This window comes from Perna viridis, chromosome 5, assembly GCF_037379345.1.
Source record: "Perna viridis isolate PV_CMFRI_1.1 ecotype Kerala chromosome 5, ASM3737934v1, whole genome shotgun sequence".
NCBI classification, from domain to species: Eukaryota; Metazoa; Mollusca; class Bivalvia; order Mytilida; family Mytilidae; genus Perna; species Perna viridis.
In genome coordinates, this window is record NC_142449.1 from 38,107,469 (window position 1) to 38,125,845 (window position 18,377).

General features: G+C 31.8%; 1 protein-coding gene across 3 annotated transcripts; it reads left to right on the top strand.

Annotated features, from left to right (window-relative positions):
* Positions 1-1,285: 1,285 nt before the first annotated feature.
* On the top strand, positions 1,286-16,793 carry LOC148617402 (uncharacterized). 3 transcript variants are annotated; one of them, XM_088584996.1, is made up of 4 exons: positions 1,286-1,415; positions 13,239-13,502; positions 13,813-13,881; positions 15,194-16,793. In XM_088584996.1, exons 2-4 carry the CDS (start codon positions 13,244-13,246, stop codon positions 15,748-15,750), a joined length of 885 nt encoding a protein of 294 aa, XP_088441122.1. In that variant the 5' UTR covers positions 1,286-1,415; positions 13,239-13,243; the 3' UTR covers positions 15,751-16,793. The 3 variants fall into 3 exon arrangements, with proteins under 3 accessions (XP_088441122.1, XP_088441120.1, XP_088441121.1); XM_088584994.1 differs by lacking the exon at positions 1,286-1,415 and adding an exon at positions 1,478-1,638; XM_088584995.1 differs by lacking the exon at positions 1,286-1,415 and adding an exon at positions 3,868-3,966.
* The last annotated feature ends 1,584 nt before the right edge of the window (positions 16,794-18,377 follow it).

Here is an 18,377-nt window from a genome sequence, read left to right on the forward strand (position 1 = left end):
ACGTTTCATAAAGAGAAACAAGCATATAATTCGGCTTTGACCACATCGTGATGATCCCTCCTCTACATACTTCTTATTTCAAGTATTCAAATCTGAATAGAAGTGTGTGATCTTAATGACACTAAAACATTAAATATCTTATTAGTTGCGTGAGAAATTATATACATGTAAGTTATTCGTGATTACATTGCATGTCATGGTTAGCTTTTGACAAATATTTCAACAATTGAAAGAATGCATTTATTTGTATATTGATCGGCCTGATGAACAGATATTACTTGTACTAAATAGATTAAACATGACGAACAATAAATAATTCAATGATCAAATACATTCCACAAGTCAAAAAATAATCGGAATGTTACGGATTTCATGCATATACAACATTGAAAAGTTAGGCTTATAATTAGATGCACATCATTTTGTGTTTAATCAAAGAAGGAAATGGGTTCATAAATCACATTTGCTTTGATATTATTTGGTTTCACTCTGCAATGTGCGAAGACTGATATGGAAGGGAGGTAAAATGACGCCGACAAGCCAGGGAAAACTGTATACGAACACAACCGGGAACAACAAAGAGACAGCAAACGAAAAAAGTGACACACATCCAAGGAACTAAGGACCTATAGAGAATCTGAAAAAAAAAACGATTAGCAGGAAGAAGCGGGGAAAACATCTTTAGGTCTTTCTTAGACTGTCACATGAATCATACACCATTTGAACGTTATTATAATTATCATTTTGACACTTCTTGTCTCAAGTAGCAATTTTTGTAGTGTATCCAAGTACGGAGATTAGACTGAATTATCTGTTGACATGTCGTGCAATATTCCTTGTTTTGTATAATATCAACAATTCGTTTGTTTCAATTAAAAATTTCTTCAACTATCAGCTGAAGGCGCGTCGATAATTTAGTAACGAGGCAAACTATGATTTTACAGATCTATTTTATACAAGCAAACAAAAGTAAACATATTTTATGTTTCTCTAAAACTTACTGAAATTTAACAACATAGTTTAAATTAATTCAGAAATGAGTTCACATAAAAGTAGAATGAACGACGAGCGTAGCAAGCTATATCATTGCAGGAAAAATCCTACAAAAATGACATCAGGGTATGTCTTATGGGTGATTTAATCTACGAATTAACACCATACAATTCAATATTTGACATAGTACAATTTTATGCGTGCTGAATTGACTCACCCAATTGAAAACCACAAGACGAACCTTAAAGTACAATTAAATGTGGTTACACTGAGCAGATAGACCATTCAGAACAAGCATAATTTACCAAAAGTTTTATTATTCACAATTTAAAAAAAGGATATTCCGAATAAGATTTAGATTCTTCAAAGTTAGAAAATATAATATAAAATACGAAGTATTGACAAAAACTTGTAGTAGAAAGGTAAAGTACATTCTGTATTTTCGGTATCACTCCTTGTTTGAACGTTTAGACAAAGAAAAGTCACCCAGTACAAACTGCCGTGTTGGTAAATACACTTGAACTTTATATTACATATAAATTTAGATAATACAAGTGGTTTTTGTTTTTGCTTGAGAAGTAAGAGTGTGTGCCGCATTCATTTATGACGTTACATAGGATAATGATCAATCATCTATGTAAAATTGTAAGTAAAATAATCTGTCAGAACTTTAGAATCCGCTTTTTCATTTATGTGTCCTTTGATTGAAGGTCTTAAAACACACATTTATGTTTTACTACATGATACTAAGTAAGGGATAGTACATATACGATTTGTATGCTTTTGTACCCGCGAAGACAAAAAGCGAAAATAAAACTGTCTGGAAGTGCATGGAGAAAACCTAGAAAATTAGCAAAAATGAAAATTTGATTAGTCTTACATGTAGCTTTAAATGAAAACTAAATTGAAATAGACTTATAAATATCAATCATATTACTGACAAATTACTTAATATCCCTAGAAATGGACATTGTGTCGATATCTGTTTTGTGTTAACAAAACATTATAAATTACTCATTTCGGTTTTGTTTATTTGACAAAAAATATGAAAAGTAGTGTTATTTTTAAATGTTTTTGTTGAGCATATAATTTTATAAATGATTATTTCGCTTTCGTGTTATAGTACATATATCATGAAATTTATTTCAGTTAATGCAATTAAAGTGGCAAGTGGTATTGGGTATTATTTATTTTTTTTTACTTTTTATGTTGTGAAAAGTTAACATTTGATTAAATCAAAATATAGAAAATAGTTGGTTTGGACTTAAAATGTATTAAAAATTTGGTACTGTTTAACAAAAAAACGTTATCATGACGGGTTTTTGTTTATTTTGTATTTTGAACGGCATTTAATACAAAAAAAAATGATAATTTCAAATCATTGTAAATTTTGACTTATTTAAATTTAAAACAGTTGTATGTTGTTATGCATCACAGCATCCTAATTTCCACAATATCAAGATTGACTGTGTTTCGCTTTATCATCTCTTTTCGCGAATTGATACAAATGTCTGCGAATGTTTTTTTTATCACGAATGCCAACAAGTTAAGTACCTATGCTTGCGAATGACAACAAACTGATTATTCGTTAAGGTTCAGAAAGATTCGCGTATGTAAGGAGGTATACATTTTATAATATGGCCGTCAGAACTACTGTTTATTTGTATATTTATGACGTATTCAAGATAGTTACGTTTGTAAACTTTTGTCATATTAACAAATCCGTTAATTTGAAGCGATTTATTTCAAAAAGAGTTGACTCGTGCGTGTGTTAAAGAATAATTTACTCTTACAGATTTTTTATGTGTGAGTGTTATTATTTTTTTTTTCATTGCATTTATGATTCATCATTAGGTTCATTTTATCATATTGGAAACATAGTGGCATCTCAAACACGTGTCTATTCAAAGAGAGAGATAGCCGTGGAAGCGAAATCAAGCATTAAACATTATTTCAACAGCATAAGAAAATGGTACACGAATTAATTGCGCTACACGGTTAATCGTCTCAGGCATAACGAGAAAAAGAATAACATTTTTATTTTCTCATTAATAAATCGAATGCGATAAGATTGTGCAGAAACAAGAAATAAATTTCTTGTACATTTTATCTTATTAACAAAACTATAAAATTGTCCAAATATTGGATTTAATAGAACGAATAATCTATATGTTTTAAATATCAGACAAGCTTTTGTTTTTTTTATTACGACAGTTCTTATAGCATAACTTTTTTGGAAATAAATTTATGAATTAATTAAATTCTATTAACATATACATTAAATATTATATAGAAATACGAAACATAGCATGATAGCTTTACATGACAATCAAATGACTATTTAATCATGTAAATAATTATCAAATAGAATCAGTTTTAATTACAGCCAATTACATTTGATATTCAAAGTAAGGGTACACGTATTCCTTTATTAAATGACAAACGGGTCGAGGTTAAAAAAGCAGGGGATGATTCACTCTGAAACCACAAAACCGTGTTCGATACTGGCACTGTAAAACATCCACTCATCTTGACCATAAGAAATATGAGAATGTTAGCTGATCCTCCACATAATGGTAGCGTTTAAGTATTATAGGAAAAATATAAGTTTAAACGTTTTATTTTTTATTGTAAGAATATATAGTATTGAGATAGGAGCGGAGAACATACCAGTAAGAACTTCCCATATTGAAAAGATTTTTTTAACTTAAACATGATAGTTGATATTTTCTCATTCATCTATTAGGTACATTGATAATATTTTTTCTTAGGAAGCATATATTCTTGTGCAGTTATTTAAGTGAATTTAAATAAATTACCCAAAACGAGCCTCCAATATGATATCATTTTGGGATATACCGAAAAAGTGTGAGTCAACATTTAAACAGATACAAAAAAAATCCGAAGTAATGACCTCACCAGTTAAATACTAATGAAACCTTGATCAACTTTTAACATGTCCTACAGGCTTAGGTAAGCAGCTTTATTCTTTTTTTTATGATTTACAGGTTTTTTTAAGAAGGAAATTAACTTTCTATTTTTTGTAAACAATAAGCATTGACTCTTTACTAAAGTTGAATGTTGATACAGATAAAAAAGATAACGAACTATGATATTAAGTAAAACAAAATGATATTATGGTTTGCAAAGAGATGGACGTCGCGCACAAAGTTGACGGCAACTGTAATTTGCGCTATTTCATGTAGTTTAATGCACTCGTGCTAAAAATAATTTTGGAAAAGAATATTTCTTTCATGATAAAATAGCAAATACGAATTATTTTATTCCACAACTCATTATGTTATCGCTATTTGCCTTTAATTTATTTTTCATCAAAAACTTTTTCCGTTGAAGTCACAAAATATCTAGATTTGTAGAAAAGTTAACATCGTAAAATGATATGAACGCGAGTTACAATTTAAGTATTTGAGTTTATAAGACATTCTTTGCTGACATAAAACTCTTTGTTATAGAAACTTTAGGTGCCAACGAAACGGTCAGATTTTATTTTGAGTTTTAGTCTATACTAAATTCAATAAAATGCTTTAAAAATATGTCTTATATTCGAGGTATGTTAAAATCCTTTCGCAGGCCCGGCTATAATAAATGTTAATATTTTCAATAAACTCATTTTTTTTCTCTATCATTTGGAAACGTCTAGCTATCGTGCTAGTGCGTTCACAAAGATATATATTTTATTTCTTTTCAAATCTTCGAATTAATTTTTTTCAAGATCAAATTTAAAATTAAAAAAAAAATAAGTGGCGCATGTTTTTTTTTATATTTTCGCTGCGTTAATCTCATTTTGACAATTTCGCTTGATTGGCCACTTTTTCCAAGTTGTCTACTGCGTCTGTAGCATGATATTTATTTAGAAATGAATTATTTCGCCCTAATGTCAATAATATTGGTCATTTATGTGTCTTTGTGTCGTAATTTAAATTTATTTTGAAGATGTGTCATCGTTCTGTCACCATGGATTTTATTACATTTGTTTGTCAGGCCTATCAAAGCTTACTTGAAAGTGTGTTTACAGTTACTGATGATCTCTAAGTTTTCACTATTTTTATGACGGTTATACGACGGTGCACTTGTTGCGTTTCACCAGAAATGTTTCTTTTCCTGTAGAAACGGTAAGGTAAAAATTACATGACTGTTTAAAAAAATGCAAATACGAAAAACTTAATGAAATAATAAAAACAATGCAAGCAATAAAAGTCAAAACTAAATTAAGAAAACACTGGTGGGTTTCTTGAAGTTATCTTACAGATAAGACGTGTCCTATGACTATCTTAGGATTCGTCTTTGTCCCAAGTCGTGTTCTCGGAGTCATCATAAGTTAAGATATGTCCTAAGACCAACTTCAGGATGGAGTTACGACAATGTTAGATTGTGTCTCGAAGCTATCTCAGACATGTCTCAAGTTGGGACGTAATAAAGACATCCTAAGTATATTAAAAACGAGTTAATGGTTTATATTGTTTGCAGTCAGTTAATTTTTTTTGTTCACCAAAAATGTGAAACAAAACTCGTTTGCAAAAAAAAAAAATTCCAGAGCGCCCCTCTATAATCAAATGGTTTTTGCCTTAACATAATGCATTTTTATTTATTTGATATAACAACGATATTAACCATTAACCCGTATAATATTTTTGATAAAAGCATAATATAAATAATAATTTAAACATTTCACAAAATATAACAGAAAATCTTCACTTGTAAGTTTGCATTTCCTCAGGAATTTGTATGTGGTATCGAAGGAGGAAATACAACACGCTATTTTGAAAAAAAAAATACAAATGAAAATATCATAAGTCTTTTAATATTTTAATGAATAACACATTATACATGGTACGTGGACATTTTATTAAAAGTACATGAAGGATAAGCATCTTCTTCATTTGAATACTTTGAAAATCATATGTACGTTTTCGCGTAATAATATTAATTATTTCGAAGGGAAATTACAGTTAAAGAGGGAACTAAGATCAATAAAGCATTAAATATATCTATGTAGAATGTAGGTTATTAACAAAAAAATAATGAACTAAAATCTAGACAGTAATCAAAAAGGAAAGTCCGTATAACAAATGGCAATGTCAGGATGAACTCATCTAAAAACACACCTTTGGAATAAATAACTTCATCAATAAAATCTCTACGGAGTTCATACTACACTTAGGGTCTTATTTGTAAAAGAACACTATATATTTCGACAAAATCGTAACGCTTTTGCGTAGTATATTTACAGAACTTATAGAAGCTGTTAAGTTTTTTTAAATACGTACTCAGTCATCACTTTGAAAATTGTAAACTTATTTGCTAACATTGAACACATCTCTTGATATGAACATTCATATTATACATTATAAATGTGTAGGCTCATAACATAGGCTGTGTTATTGAAATTATCTTCAGAATAAGAAATATCATCAAGTCTTACGGTACAACTTAAGATATTTTGTTTAAAGGGCATTTCTATAGTATAGCTATATTATTAAATCAATATTAATCTAATTAATTGTTTATGGAAAACTTTATTAGTGTTATGTATAAAATGATTTATTCTGGATAAAAATACAGAATTGCTTCGTCTCTACTGCTCGCAAAGATATATTGACTATGGCAAAAAAAATAAAATTATATATTGTATAATTCTGAATTGAAGAGCATCTTTAAATACAGTACCGTTTTATGGTACTGTTGGTAGACATTAATGATGGTTACAAAACCACATATGTATTTACTAAAACCAATATACCCTGCAAAAGTATCAATTTAAAGCATTCGACAGGAAGACATTTTGTTTTACTTTCAATACAAGAAATGAAAGTTCAATTGAACATTACAAAACAGACAACTTCAAAATAAAAGACATAACATCAAATGACTTCTTTAACATCTTCTTTGTAGTATCTCAAGTGTTACTACAATTAAGTCTATTTGCTACAGTAAATATTCACATTAATAGTACATCAAAGTCCCATTATACTGGACGATGTTTAGGGTATTACCTAAAGATTTGGTTTTTTTAAAATATTTTAGTAACAATTAGTTCTAAACACAGTACTAATTTGACGGATCCCAACAAAATGGGTAATAGTTGTAAAGGATCTACGATCATCTACCATACATCAATGGTGTATAGTTTTGTTCAGGTTGTTTTAGTGGTTTAAGAGGAGATGACCATTAACCTTTCACAGAGACTTGGTTTTCCTTTTTGACTCAGAACTGGTTTTGTTTTTGCAAATGCACTTTTCTAACGCATGTAAGCGAATTCTTTTTTTTTATACGCATTACTTACTTTTTAACCCTTCCTTACCAAATCATCTTTTGTCCAAAGTCACGATCAAAATATTTTTAACAACCAAAGAAAAAACCACCCCGGAAGTTAAATGGTGCGTCCCTAAGCAAAGTTTCATATCCTCATGCCAATGAACTTTCCTGGAAAAAATGGTTTAATTTGGAACTAAGAAGCTTTTTTATTGGTCCCAGGTTTAATTTGACCCAGGAGGATGGGAGAAGCTGATATTTTACGACGACGATGGCGACACCAACAAACGCAACGTGAAGACTTTAAAAGTTGCGATGGCCCGTTGAGAAAAAAAAATCCATTAGAATATACTTGCAATAAACAATCTGACTGCTCAAGACATGCGTTGCGTCAATGACGTATTTTTGCAGCGATCGATTAATTCAAGATAAGCAGTCTCTACCTGTACTCCTGGTGCTATTGGCTGGTTATCCCATGGCCAGTGGGCAGCAAGAGAGTAACATTGATTTTTATTTTAGCAAGAATTCTGCTTATGTGCACGCTGTAGGGGGGCTTTTCGGTCTGCTTTGAGGTGTTATTTCATTGTTTAAGATCCTCATACAACATCAAGACGCATAAGAGGCATTAAAGCCCTGTTCCTTGATACCGGTTAATTTCAATGTATCGTGTTTTTTTTCAGACGCACATTCACTCCGTAACCACCCTTTTATATGTATATACAAATACATGATCAACTCCCAAACTAGGAGTTGTTCGCTCGTAATTTTTAATGTTTGAATTAGCGAAAAATGTCAAAAGGGGACTTTCTGGCACTTTGTTCTAGTATTATTCTGCATAATTTCCTGTTGATTATCAAATAATTACGTCCAATAATGCTTTCAAGTAAGTTATCAAAATGGTCTTTTGTTAACTCAAAAATATTTTTTTATCTAGTTCAAAATTGAACTTGCAAGTATTTTTATGCTTAACAACTATAAAAAGTTTTTTTTTTGAAATGGAAAACGCTAGAAAACGAACGGGTAGACAGACGGCCACTCAACTGAATTTTTATGCATAAAAAGTTTAGGCTTCATTCACACTATCCGAACTGTGTATTTTGCTCGAACAATCATACAATGTAATAAAAGGAAGACAACTACAAGTATGGTATAAACGTTTCAAATTTGATGCTATATTTTTAAGCAGTATACCTGATTGACGTCTGTGTCTTTCTTTCTTTGAATCATGACGATAGTGTTTTGCTGTTGGATTTGTTTGTTTGGAGTGTTTTTTGTTGTTTACTGTATGATTTGTTCTTGTATATTGATATCCGTACCTTATGTGCATTTTCCCAGTTTTAATATTCATTGCTACACGACAGAAAACGTCCATATTAGTTGTGCAATACTTCCTGATAAACAATGTTATCAATTAAGTATTAATTTTCTAACACAGGATCCAAATATGGAAGAACAGTAATTGGACTAAAGTTTCGAACGTCGGATGCCACATACATGTATAGTTGGTCATGTAAAATCATGAATTTTGAATAACTTTCTCCAAACAATGGGTAGAGGGTTTACGCGTGAAAAGGAGGAAGGGTCCGGACTCTGGCATTGTCTTTAGGTGCAGGTGCTTTAACACAGAAAATGGGGGGAGGTTTATCCGCGGACTTCGGGTGCAGGTGTTTTTACACATAAAAAGGGGAAAAGTTTACTTCGACACATTCTAAATGTGTGAAAATGTCATTTCCTGTTTGATTGTGATTGATGATCCTGTCGTTTTCGTTTTTGTTTTGTTTTTGGTGGAGGGTGGGAGGGAAGCGGGAGCTGGGTTCAATACCCTTTAATTTTCTGAAAGTACTGCTCCATCCAGTTAAATTGTGCATAATAAATTCTTAAAGTTTAAATAATTCATTATTTTACTCGAAACAACGGATAGGAGGTTTACCAGTCATGCCAGTTTACACATAAAAAGGGGGAGGAATCCGGACTTCGGGTGCATATGTTTACAGTTACACATAGAAGGGGGAAAGATTATTTCTACGCCTTTCCATGTCTGGAGAGTTTTGCACCTCAGAAAAATGGTGGAAGTCGTTTAATTAAGCAAACTAATGAGCTTACAGTAGTCGCGTAACACATGTACACAAATTCAAATACAAACATTTATTCGTTCAAACACATTTACAATAAATGGTTATAACACAATGCACAAATCCATGATCCGAGCAATACGTCGATTGAGCATACGCGAAAGCGTATTATAACACACAGACCAATGACGGTCTCCGAATTTGGATATTTTCTCAAAAATTCGCGTTTTCCGTAGAAAAAAAAATTTAGGAAGTACACAACACTACATTTAAATCCATATCACAAATATATTCGGCCTTGTATAGTTTCAGAGGAGCTGCTGCTTAAAGAAATCGGTCCCTCCCTTCAGTAGTATAGATGTGTATGATGATGTTTTGGGGCCAGCTGCAGCCTGATCTATGGTGTTAGGGTTTCCTCGTCGTTCATTCAAGACCAGTGGCCGGGTGGCTTTGGGTTGATATTTTCACCCTGGTGGGGTTGTTGTATTTAAAGATGTTTATCGTTTTTTACTTTTTCCCCTCTGTATATTTTATTGGTTTATTTTGTTTTATATACTAATACACTAAATATATTGACTGACGGAAACAGGTTGAAATTTATCAAACATTATTTCTACCTTAAAGATTGGAAGTATCTGTACGAGTTATAATGAAAATCGAAATACATGTATCCGTTAAATTACAAGAATGTGCCATTGGGCAATTAGAATTCCAAACTTACTTATATTTCAACAGTTAATACAATTATACGTTTTTTGTAATGGATACATTTATTAAACTATACTAGAAAAGATATTGCCAATGATATTACACTGTCTTTTGATTTCTATTATCAGTCTAACTAAAAATTGAAAAACAATAAAAAAAAAATTTTTAATAAAAAAGTGAAAAAACAGGAAAATTAAACTTTAAATTGTAATTCTGTGCTGTTGAAACGATTAGAAGAATCGCCACTTTATACATACAACTGAACCTATATAAATATATAGGTGCAATATTTTGTTTGCCTTTTTAGTGTATTGTTAGATACAAGATGCATGGCTTTAAGATTATTTCAACCAGAAAATTATGCCTTTATCTTAGTTTGCAGCATTGTGCTATAAAGAAATTATACTATTGATATTTTATTAACTGTAGCAATAATAAAAAAAAGAATTCAAAAGTAAGTAAAACTATTATAAAAATAGATAATACAAAGTTAATATCCAAGCATAGAATAGTTATTCTGATCGGATTCGTTTCATTTTTGCATTTAAGGGTTATATTTTTTTGGAAGTACCTTAATGACGTACTTGTCTGATTCTCTATAGAAACAGCTTGAATGTAAAATTAACAGATAACAGTAGATTGAATGAAAGCTGAATTGATACAAAACAAATTCTTCAAAAACACATGATTTTTTATCCAAATAGTAGTACCTCAAAACTTTTCAATGGATGAATCGTTTTGTATATAAGCAAACACTGGTTTTAAATTTTGAACAGACCTTGCTACGTATAGTTTGCTGTTAAATAATCATAGTTAAACGTTGAATTTTCATTCAGAATTGTCAACTTTCCTTTCATCAGTGGCAACATCCCTTCAGCACCTGCGTATGGAGTGTTCATATCACAACTCATACGTTATGCCAGAGCTTGCCGAAACTACGCAGAATTTTTGTATCGCGGTAGAATTCTAACAAATAGGCTTCTGGAACAGGGTTGTGTTGCTGCAAGATTGAAGTCATCACCACAGAAGTTTTATGGTTGTCATCATGAATTCATGGATCGTTATGGTGTATCCATCGGTGCCATGAAAACTGATTTATTCAACGTGTCATAGTTTTCATTTCCTCTTTCGTCTACCCCGGACTTGACTTTTTATGAGCAACTCGGCGGGTGTTTCTAGAAAAGCAGAGGACGCTTACCCCGCCGGTGCACCTAGTCCATACTCCCAGTTTTTAGTGGAGTCCGAGTTGCTTATTTGCTTTTGTTACTTTGTATGTATGATTTTAGTTACTTCATGTTCTTTGTTGTGTATATCTATTTTCCATGTGTGGTCTTTGTCCCTGGATTACATTCTTTCGATTATTCTTTAATAAAGTTTCTTTGAAATACAAGAACAAAACAATTGTAGAAATTATATAAATGACAAAATTTCTGTGTATAATTCAAACATCAGAACAAAGAATTCAAATAAAGTCTCATGTTGCAACATTTAGATAAATATATGAATACAACCGATACCTGCACCAAACATTTAGAAATAATTTGATTATACATATCGCATTTATCTGATACAGTAAAAAATACAAACACACAAACCAATAAAACAAACAAAACAAAACACTAAAAACAAACAAAATAACATTGTTTGCAGCAGGTTTGAAAACATTATGACAGTAACAAATCCATTTATAAAAAACATCAATTCTTGAAAATTGGAATTATTCTTTGTACACGTATTTGTTTATTATAATCTCAATTTCTATAACGGTATATCATAGGTAAGATAATACAAAAAATCATATGGTATATGTCATTGTCCGGGCAAATTCGAGTTCTTGGTCTTTTTATTTTTCTGTTTCACTGTGAAACCAATTAGATATTTAACATTATTATTCTAAAACAATGTTTTATCCTCCTCTCGGCCAATAAGAATTCGTCGATTAGGCCTGCAGTTTTGCTGCACGCTGGTTGATGCATTTGTGGACGAAACTTTCTGTTTTTTGTTATCTTACAATATATTAATTTCGATACTAGCCTTTGTATTATTGACGTATGTATAAATGTGCGAGTTGTTCTGTTTCAATGGCACTCAAAATACTCTAATGCCCCAAACAAATACACGAAGTAAACAAATAGTAAACAACTTACACACATTCAGTTTGCTAATTTAATTATACCAAAAAACTATGTTTTAGTACAAATCAGGATTTCAGAACTTAACAGTATTAATAACGGTTGCAAGGCCAAACGTGTACAAGTCAACGTATATGCAAACTCTCTATATGTGACCTCTCAGTAAAACAGCTCTATTGACAAAGTTTGCACTGAAAAGACTTGGGGAAATCCAAACAAAGGATTCCCTAATATTCTATTTTTGAACTTTGAAGACAAAGAAAATGAAAATAACCTAAAAAGTCCATTTGATATGGGTGGCTCCGGATGTTCGTACACGACAAAGACCGCAAACAGTTTATCATATCTTTTTAAACTTTTGTGGTTTTTAAAAGATAATGAAATAGATTTTTACCATGGAATAAAATAATACGATATATTGAAGTTAAATGACGCAAATAAAATGCAGGTGTCAAGAGTTTCTAATATCTAGGTCTCAGCTGTATATACTATTTTTCTTTTTGTATATATCATGATTTCTTCAAGAAATGGTTAAAAAAGTCGGAAAAGCCAGTTCAGATGTAAGGTCAAATATAATTTAAAAGTTTTACAAATTTATGGTACATTCACAACATTTATTTTCATTTAAATGGTGCACAGAATAGCATACACGAAAGCTTGATCTTGAATAACTAAAGTGCAAAATAAATATAGTTGCTTTGTATTACTCTACGATATATCATTTGAGATATATTATTAAGGAACCGAGAGCTTAATGTTTCTCATTATTATATGTTATTATACATCTTTCAAGACTGGTAAAGAGACTTGGTTTAGTATTTCTAGAAACAGGTGAACTTCAACAAGTACAGTTATGTTATTTGCAATAGATTTTCGCTAGATGCCCTTTTTTATTCTTGTACTAGTAACTTATATAAGTACCCCATAACACGCAACCTCTTTTTAAAAGTTGCACTCCAGTTGTACTAATTAATCTATCGTTAAAATTAGATATTTGGATATTCCAATGCGTGGTTTCGTAAATACATTGTATAAAAAATAGTTTCATTTGGCCTTTCAGACGAAATGACATGCCAGACAGTAAGAGCAGCAGAGTTTTGTAACATTCCCACTAAGCCATCTTGTCAAGTCGATGTAAATGCGAATCATATTGTCATTATGTTAAACAATAGGAAGACGCCACCAACCTATGAAGAACACATGCAACGTCAACTTTCTAATAATGGCGGAGCCTTCAATGACGCCAGTGCCAGTGACCAATCGTCCAGTATTTTGAGCGATATCATGGAGTGTATTTGCTCGGACAAACAATTCATGTCCTCAGGTATGCTTCAATTTCAATATTGCAATAGTCTTTCACATAATTTGCATGTCAACAGGCTGACTAGTATTCAAAATCGTATTATGTTAAAACATTACACGTACATGTACTCCAAACACTATTCCTTTTTGTAGGCAGCTATTTTACTCCACTGTTACGGCTAGATAAGGTTATGTTAAACCATAAATGAATATTATGACCTTGGTACAAGTTAAATATGTATAGTGAAATTATGAAGACTTACACGTATTTCTAATTGTGCGACACATGATAATCTGGTAATAAAGAACTGTTACGCTGTATTAAATTACAGATACCACGAAACATACTGATGACGTTGAAACAAAAGTGCATCTACAGAAATTGGCAGCCTTGCTAGCAGGTATTTGAAAAATTGACTTGACTTTGTCACTATGCATTGTATATAAATTGATAAACATAGGTAATGAAGATTACAAATATGAATACCCCGGATGCACAGTGGGGTATATAGTGATAGGTGTATCCGACCTTCCGTCTACTATTTTTACTGTCCCTACTTCTGTAGTATGCGGAGGGTTTCTCTTATTCGCAACTCCTGTGACATCACTAAACAGATTTTGATCTGACATTTTTGGGGGTCCACAGTAAAGCATGAAATTTTTGAAAAATATTGGACACCTATCTCTTAGTCACCATCCTTCAATGCATGGCTTTTGATGAAATTTGATACATTGGTAGTTCTTATAATGATCTTGAGCACTATTAAATTTCAATATCATTGGCCAAGAGGTGTATTATCAGATAGGGGAGCAGGTGGTATCACTTTTTTTTGTGAGCATTGTTCATAGAGGATAGAGAAGAATGCTTTATTTGCATTTTGTGCCTCAATGTAGCTGAACATCAAACAGCAAATCTAATTACATTAAGACATAAAAAAGGGAAAATTATTTAAGCATACACATGTTACATATACCGGCCAGCGAAAGCTATATTTTTATATAGCCTAGCTGGCTGAGTAGTCTAGACCGCTGTGCCGGTGGTGATGTCACAGCAGTACGAGTTCGAGTCCCGCGGAGGGAACGACCAAAAATTTGCTTCGTAAATTTGACAGTTCTAACATCGTTGCGAATTTTTCAGACCCTTATATATATTATATATATATATATATATATATATATATATATATTCTGACATTTTTTATCGGGGTGCAGTTGTTGTCTCTTTGACTTTTTCACCATTTCTATTCTTGTTGTATAAAATACAAGTTATGACACATGATACAGTACTACATAAAAATACTAGGATACAATATAAAAAAAACGAAATACCATAACAAGGCCACTACAAATTTGATTAAACTGCTAACATTTTTTTTCTCTTCATCTAATTATGTTATGAGTGAATATAACTGATCTAAAAAAGTGTTCATCTGAAGGCAGTAACCACACAAATTTGTCTTTAACATTAAAAGCTTGAAAATTTTTATATTTGATGTTTATAATGTCTAAAAAAATCTAATGTGATCAATTTTATTACATTTAAGCTTAGTTCTCATAGAATAGCTGGTGTTTACTACTAAACCAATCAATCAAGATAACTGAAAACTTCTCAATGAAATAGCAATTGATATAACTATGTTTATCATTTCGACAAAAGTTTGAAGTTTTAGAATTATGATAATAAATACAGTTTTTAACTTTTGCCTACTTAAGGTGGTGGCCAGGTACAACTATGGCAATTTTTACTGGAACTATTGACAGACTCGAAAAATTCGTCATGCATTAGATGGGAGGGATGCCTGGGTGAATTCCGAATGGTCAATCCTGAAGAAGTTGCACGCCGATGGGGAAAACGTAAAAACAAACCAAACATGAACTATGATAAACTCAGCAGGGCATTGAGATACTACTATGATAAAATGTTTCTAACAAAAGTAGCCGGGAAACGCTATACGTACAAATTTGACTTTAGACTTTTACTTCGATCAAACAGATATTTGATTGAAGAGGAGGACTCATTCGAATCACCATATGTTAGAGAACGTCTGACATGTGAAATTCCATACCTTCACTCCTCTCCCCCAGAGTATCATTCTAACCGTGGTAAGAACGAGACCCGATTCATTGGCTATACACGAGACTATGATACTTGTGCCGAATATTCAGACGAGTTAAACCCATTCCAGATGCTTCCCAATCACAGTTCGAACATTTTAGATTTAAATGCAGCATTCCCTGTCACAGCATATAGTTGCTTGTTTAATGAATAATATTAGAAAATCTAGAACAATTCGGCTTTTTTGTTCCGAACCAAACAAAAATACATTTAAAAAGCCTCTGTCAGTTGAAGTAGAAATCTCAGAATTTCTATGAAATTAAACAGCTTTTTCTTTACACTTACAAAACTCATGTATGGGGATTTTAATGCTAGTTATTATTAAACGATATAGGAGTGGTGTGAGGGGCCAAATTAAGATGGCGTTATTTTATTTTGAATTGTAAATAGGCAAATACAAAATTGAAAGCCAGATGCAAAAATACAGTCATGCAATTATTAGATATACAATAAAGTCAACATTCCACCAAACACATCACACAGTTTGGTTTGACTTTTCATCTGTATACTAATGGAGGATAAGTACGATAGCAAAATGTAAACGCAAGAAAATGGTTCCAGTGTTTAGAATGCAATGTGTAAACTCAGAAAATGGTTCCATTGAAGTATTTAGAATTTAAAACACGGTCTCGACGATGGCGAATGGTAATCATAGTAAAGTTCAGGTTAATATAATGTTGCATGAGTAAGCAACTCTAGCCTTTAAATTGTTGACACTATGAACAAAACAAAAGAATAGACATATGTTATTGAATATATTATGATATTTCTTTAAAATTTAAACTAAAAGGTGTAACTATAGATTAATATATGGTCTTTACAATATTGCCATCGATTGATATCGGCAGTCGGGTTACAAAGCTCTCTGAGCCGACATCACTGTATCGGGTTAATTACAATAATATTTTGAAAGCCATGTATTAATCTATAATAACACCACAGGGTCTCGTGATTTAATGGGTTAGACTAACAATGGATGGTAATATCAAATGTTTGTGGTTCAAACTTGCATATTGTTATGGTATTGTTTTAGCCCAAATATAACATGCCCTTATCCATATGCAAAAGCGGTGTTATTTCCATAAATTATATATATATAGCTTTGTTTGTTCTTAAACTTTCGATTTTGTTTGTCTGCTTGTAAACAGAAATTAATGGCTATAAAATGTACATGTGAATAAAACTTTTTTACATAGAGTTTTTCTTGTAAATCCATACAGTCCCACTAACACAATGGTTACGTTTCATTGAAATGCGATGAAAGTACCAACTCCAAATCAGTGATCTTTTCTTGTTATTCTATTATTTGGCTGCTCTGGAAGATTGGGTTACAGTGAAAAGTAAAACCACAAAATAGATGGACAAAGCAATGAAAACAAAAACCAAACAAAAAACAAACTAATCAAATATACATTAAGAAAAAATAGCAGGACAAAAACTAAAAATAAATATATGTGCAGGGCTAGACAATACTTGTACACAAACAGACACCAAGCGCGTATATGCAAGCTAATCAAAACTGATGATTCTGTTTGAAACATGTGGACAGCATTCCGAGACATGCTAATGCATGTTTCTGTTGGAGTCGTAGTCTTGTAGATGAGATGAGAAGTAGATATTTCTTTTCGACAAAGCTAATGGCATTACAAAACTTGAATTTAACCTTAACCCTAACCAAAAAGCTCATCAGCTCGCAGTACAATAAAACAACCGTCTAATAAATACGTATAGGTTACAGACCACCAATTCAACCAATGAGCATTCGGAACGTACGCAAAAATAGTCCTACGCAAAAATTACCCCTGTTCCTCATAGTGCTGTGAAAAAAGTTCTCATCTTATTTAAAAAATTTAAACAGTTTCTGAAAGGAAAAACATTTCTGTACATTTTATAGGTGCATTTTGCTTCTTGTGATGTGAAGCCTAATCTCCATAATGATTTTTAAATATACCCCTATCTTGTGAATACACTGGGATTTCCCATGCTATTTATAGACCCTTCACTTCCGGTGACCAGTACTGCACTGCAAGTCTGCTAACCCCACATGCCATTCTGAGGATTGTGAGCTGACATATGTAGAATCATGCTGATATATAGTCCTCTGCAGGTTAAAGTTAAGGTAAAGTCCAGAGAAGCCATTGAATATTGTGAAATTAGCATAGAAGCCTATGGAAAGTGGAATTAGTGGTTTTTAGCCTATACGAATGTTTTTTTAACAGATACAAACTGCTTTGAGCAGATTTAAGTCGTGAGTCCACCTGTTTAGGGCACATGTATTTATAGCTAAAAAATAGTATGAAAGCATGCCAAAAACGTACGAATATTTTTAAAAAGTCTTAACTTCGATTTTAATAATATAAAAAAATATACTAGTATCCTTATGTCTCTAATACGCTGCTGTAGTATACTTAATATAAAGTCGGCAATCCACTAAGTAGTATTCCTGCTGTCTTTATATAATACATCCGCTTTATATGGATTATCTCGTTGACAAATTGTTTAATTTATATATTTTCAGTTAAAAGTTTCTCCTAAATCATACGTATATATTATGTCATCCCTCGTCACTTCCTGACATCCATTGTCATAATTTGTAAAATCAAATACGAAAAGTCTATTTTATACACGCATACAGATTTAAATCAACAAATATGGGTAAACAATTCAAACCAGGTTAGTGCCGTCACATGTCCAGAAAAGGACAGGAGGTCGTGACATACATCACGGTATAGTAATTCGACTTCTGAATGTGGTTTGTACTAAACGTCATACAGGGGACGT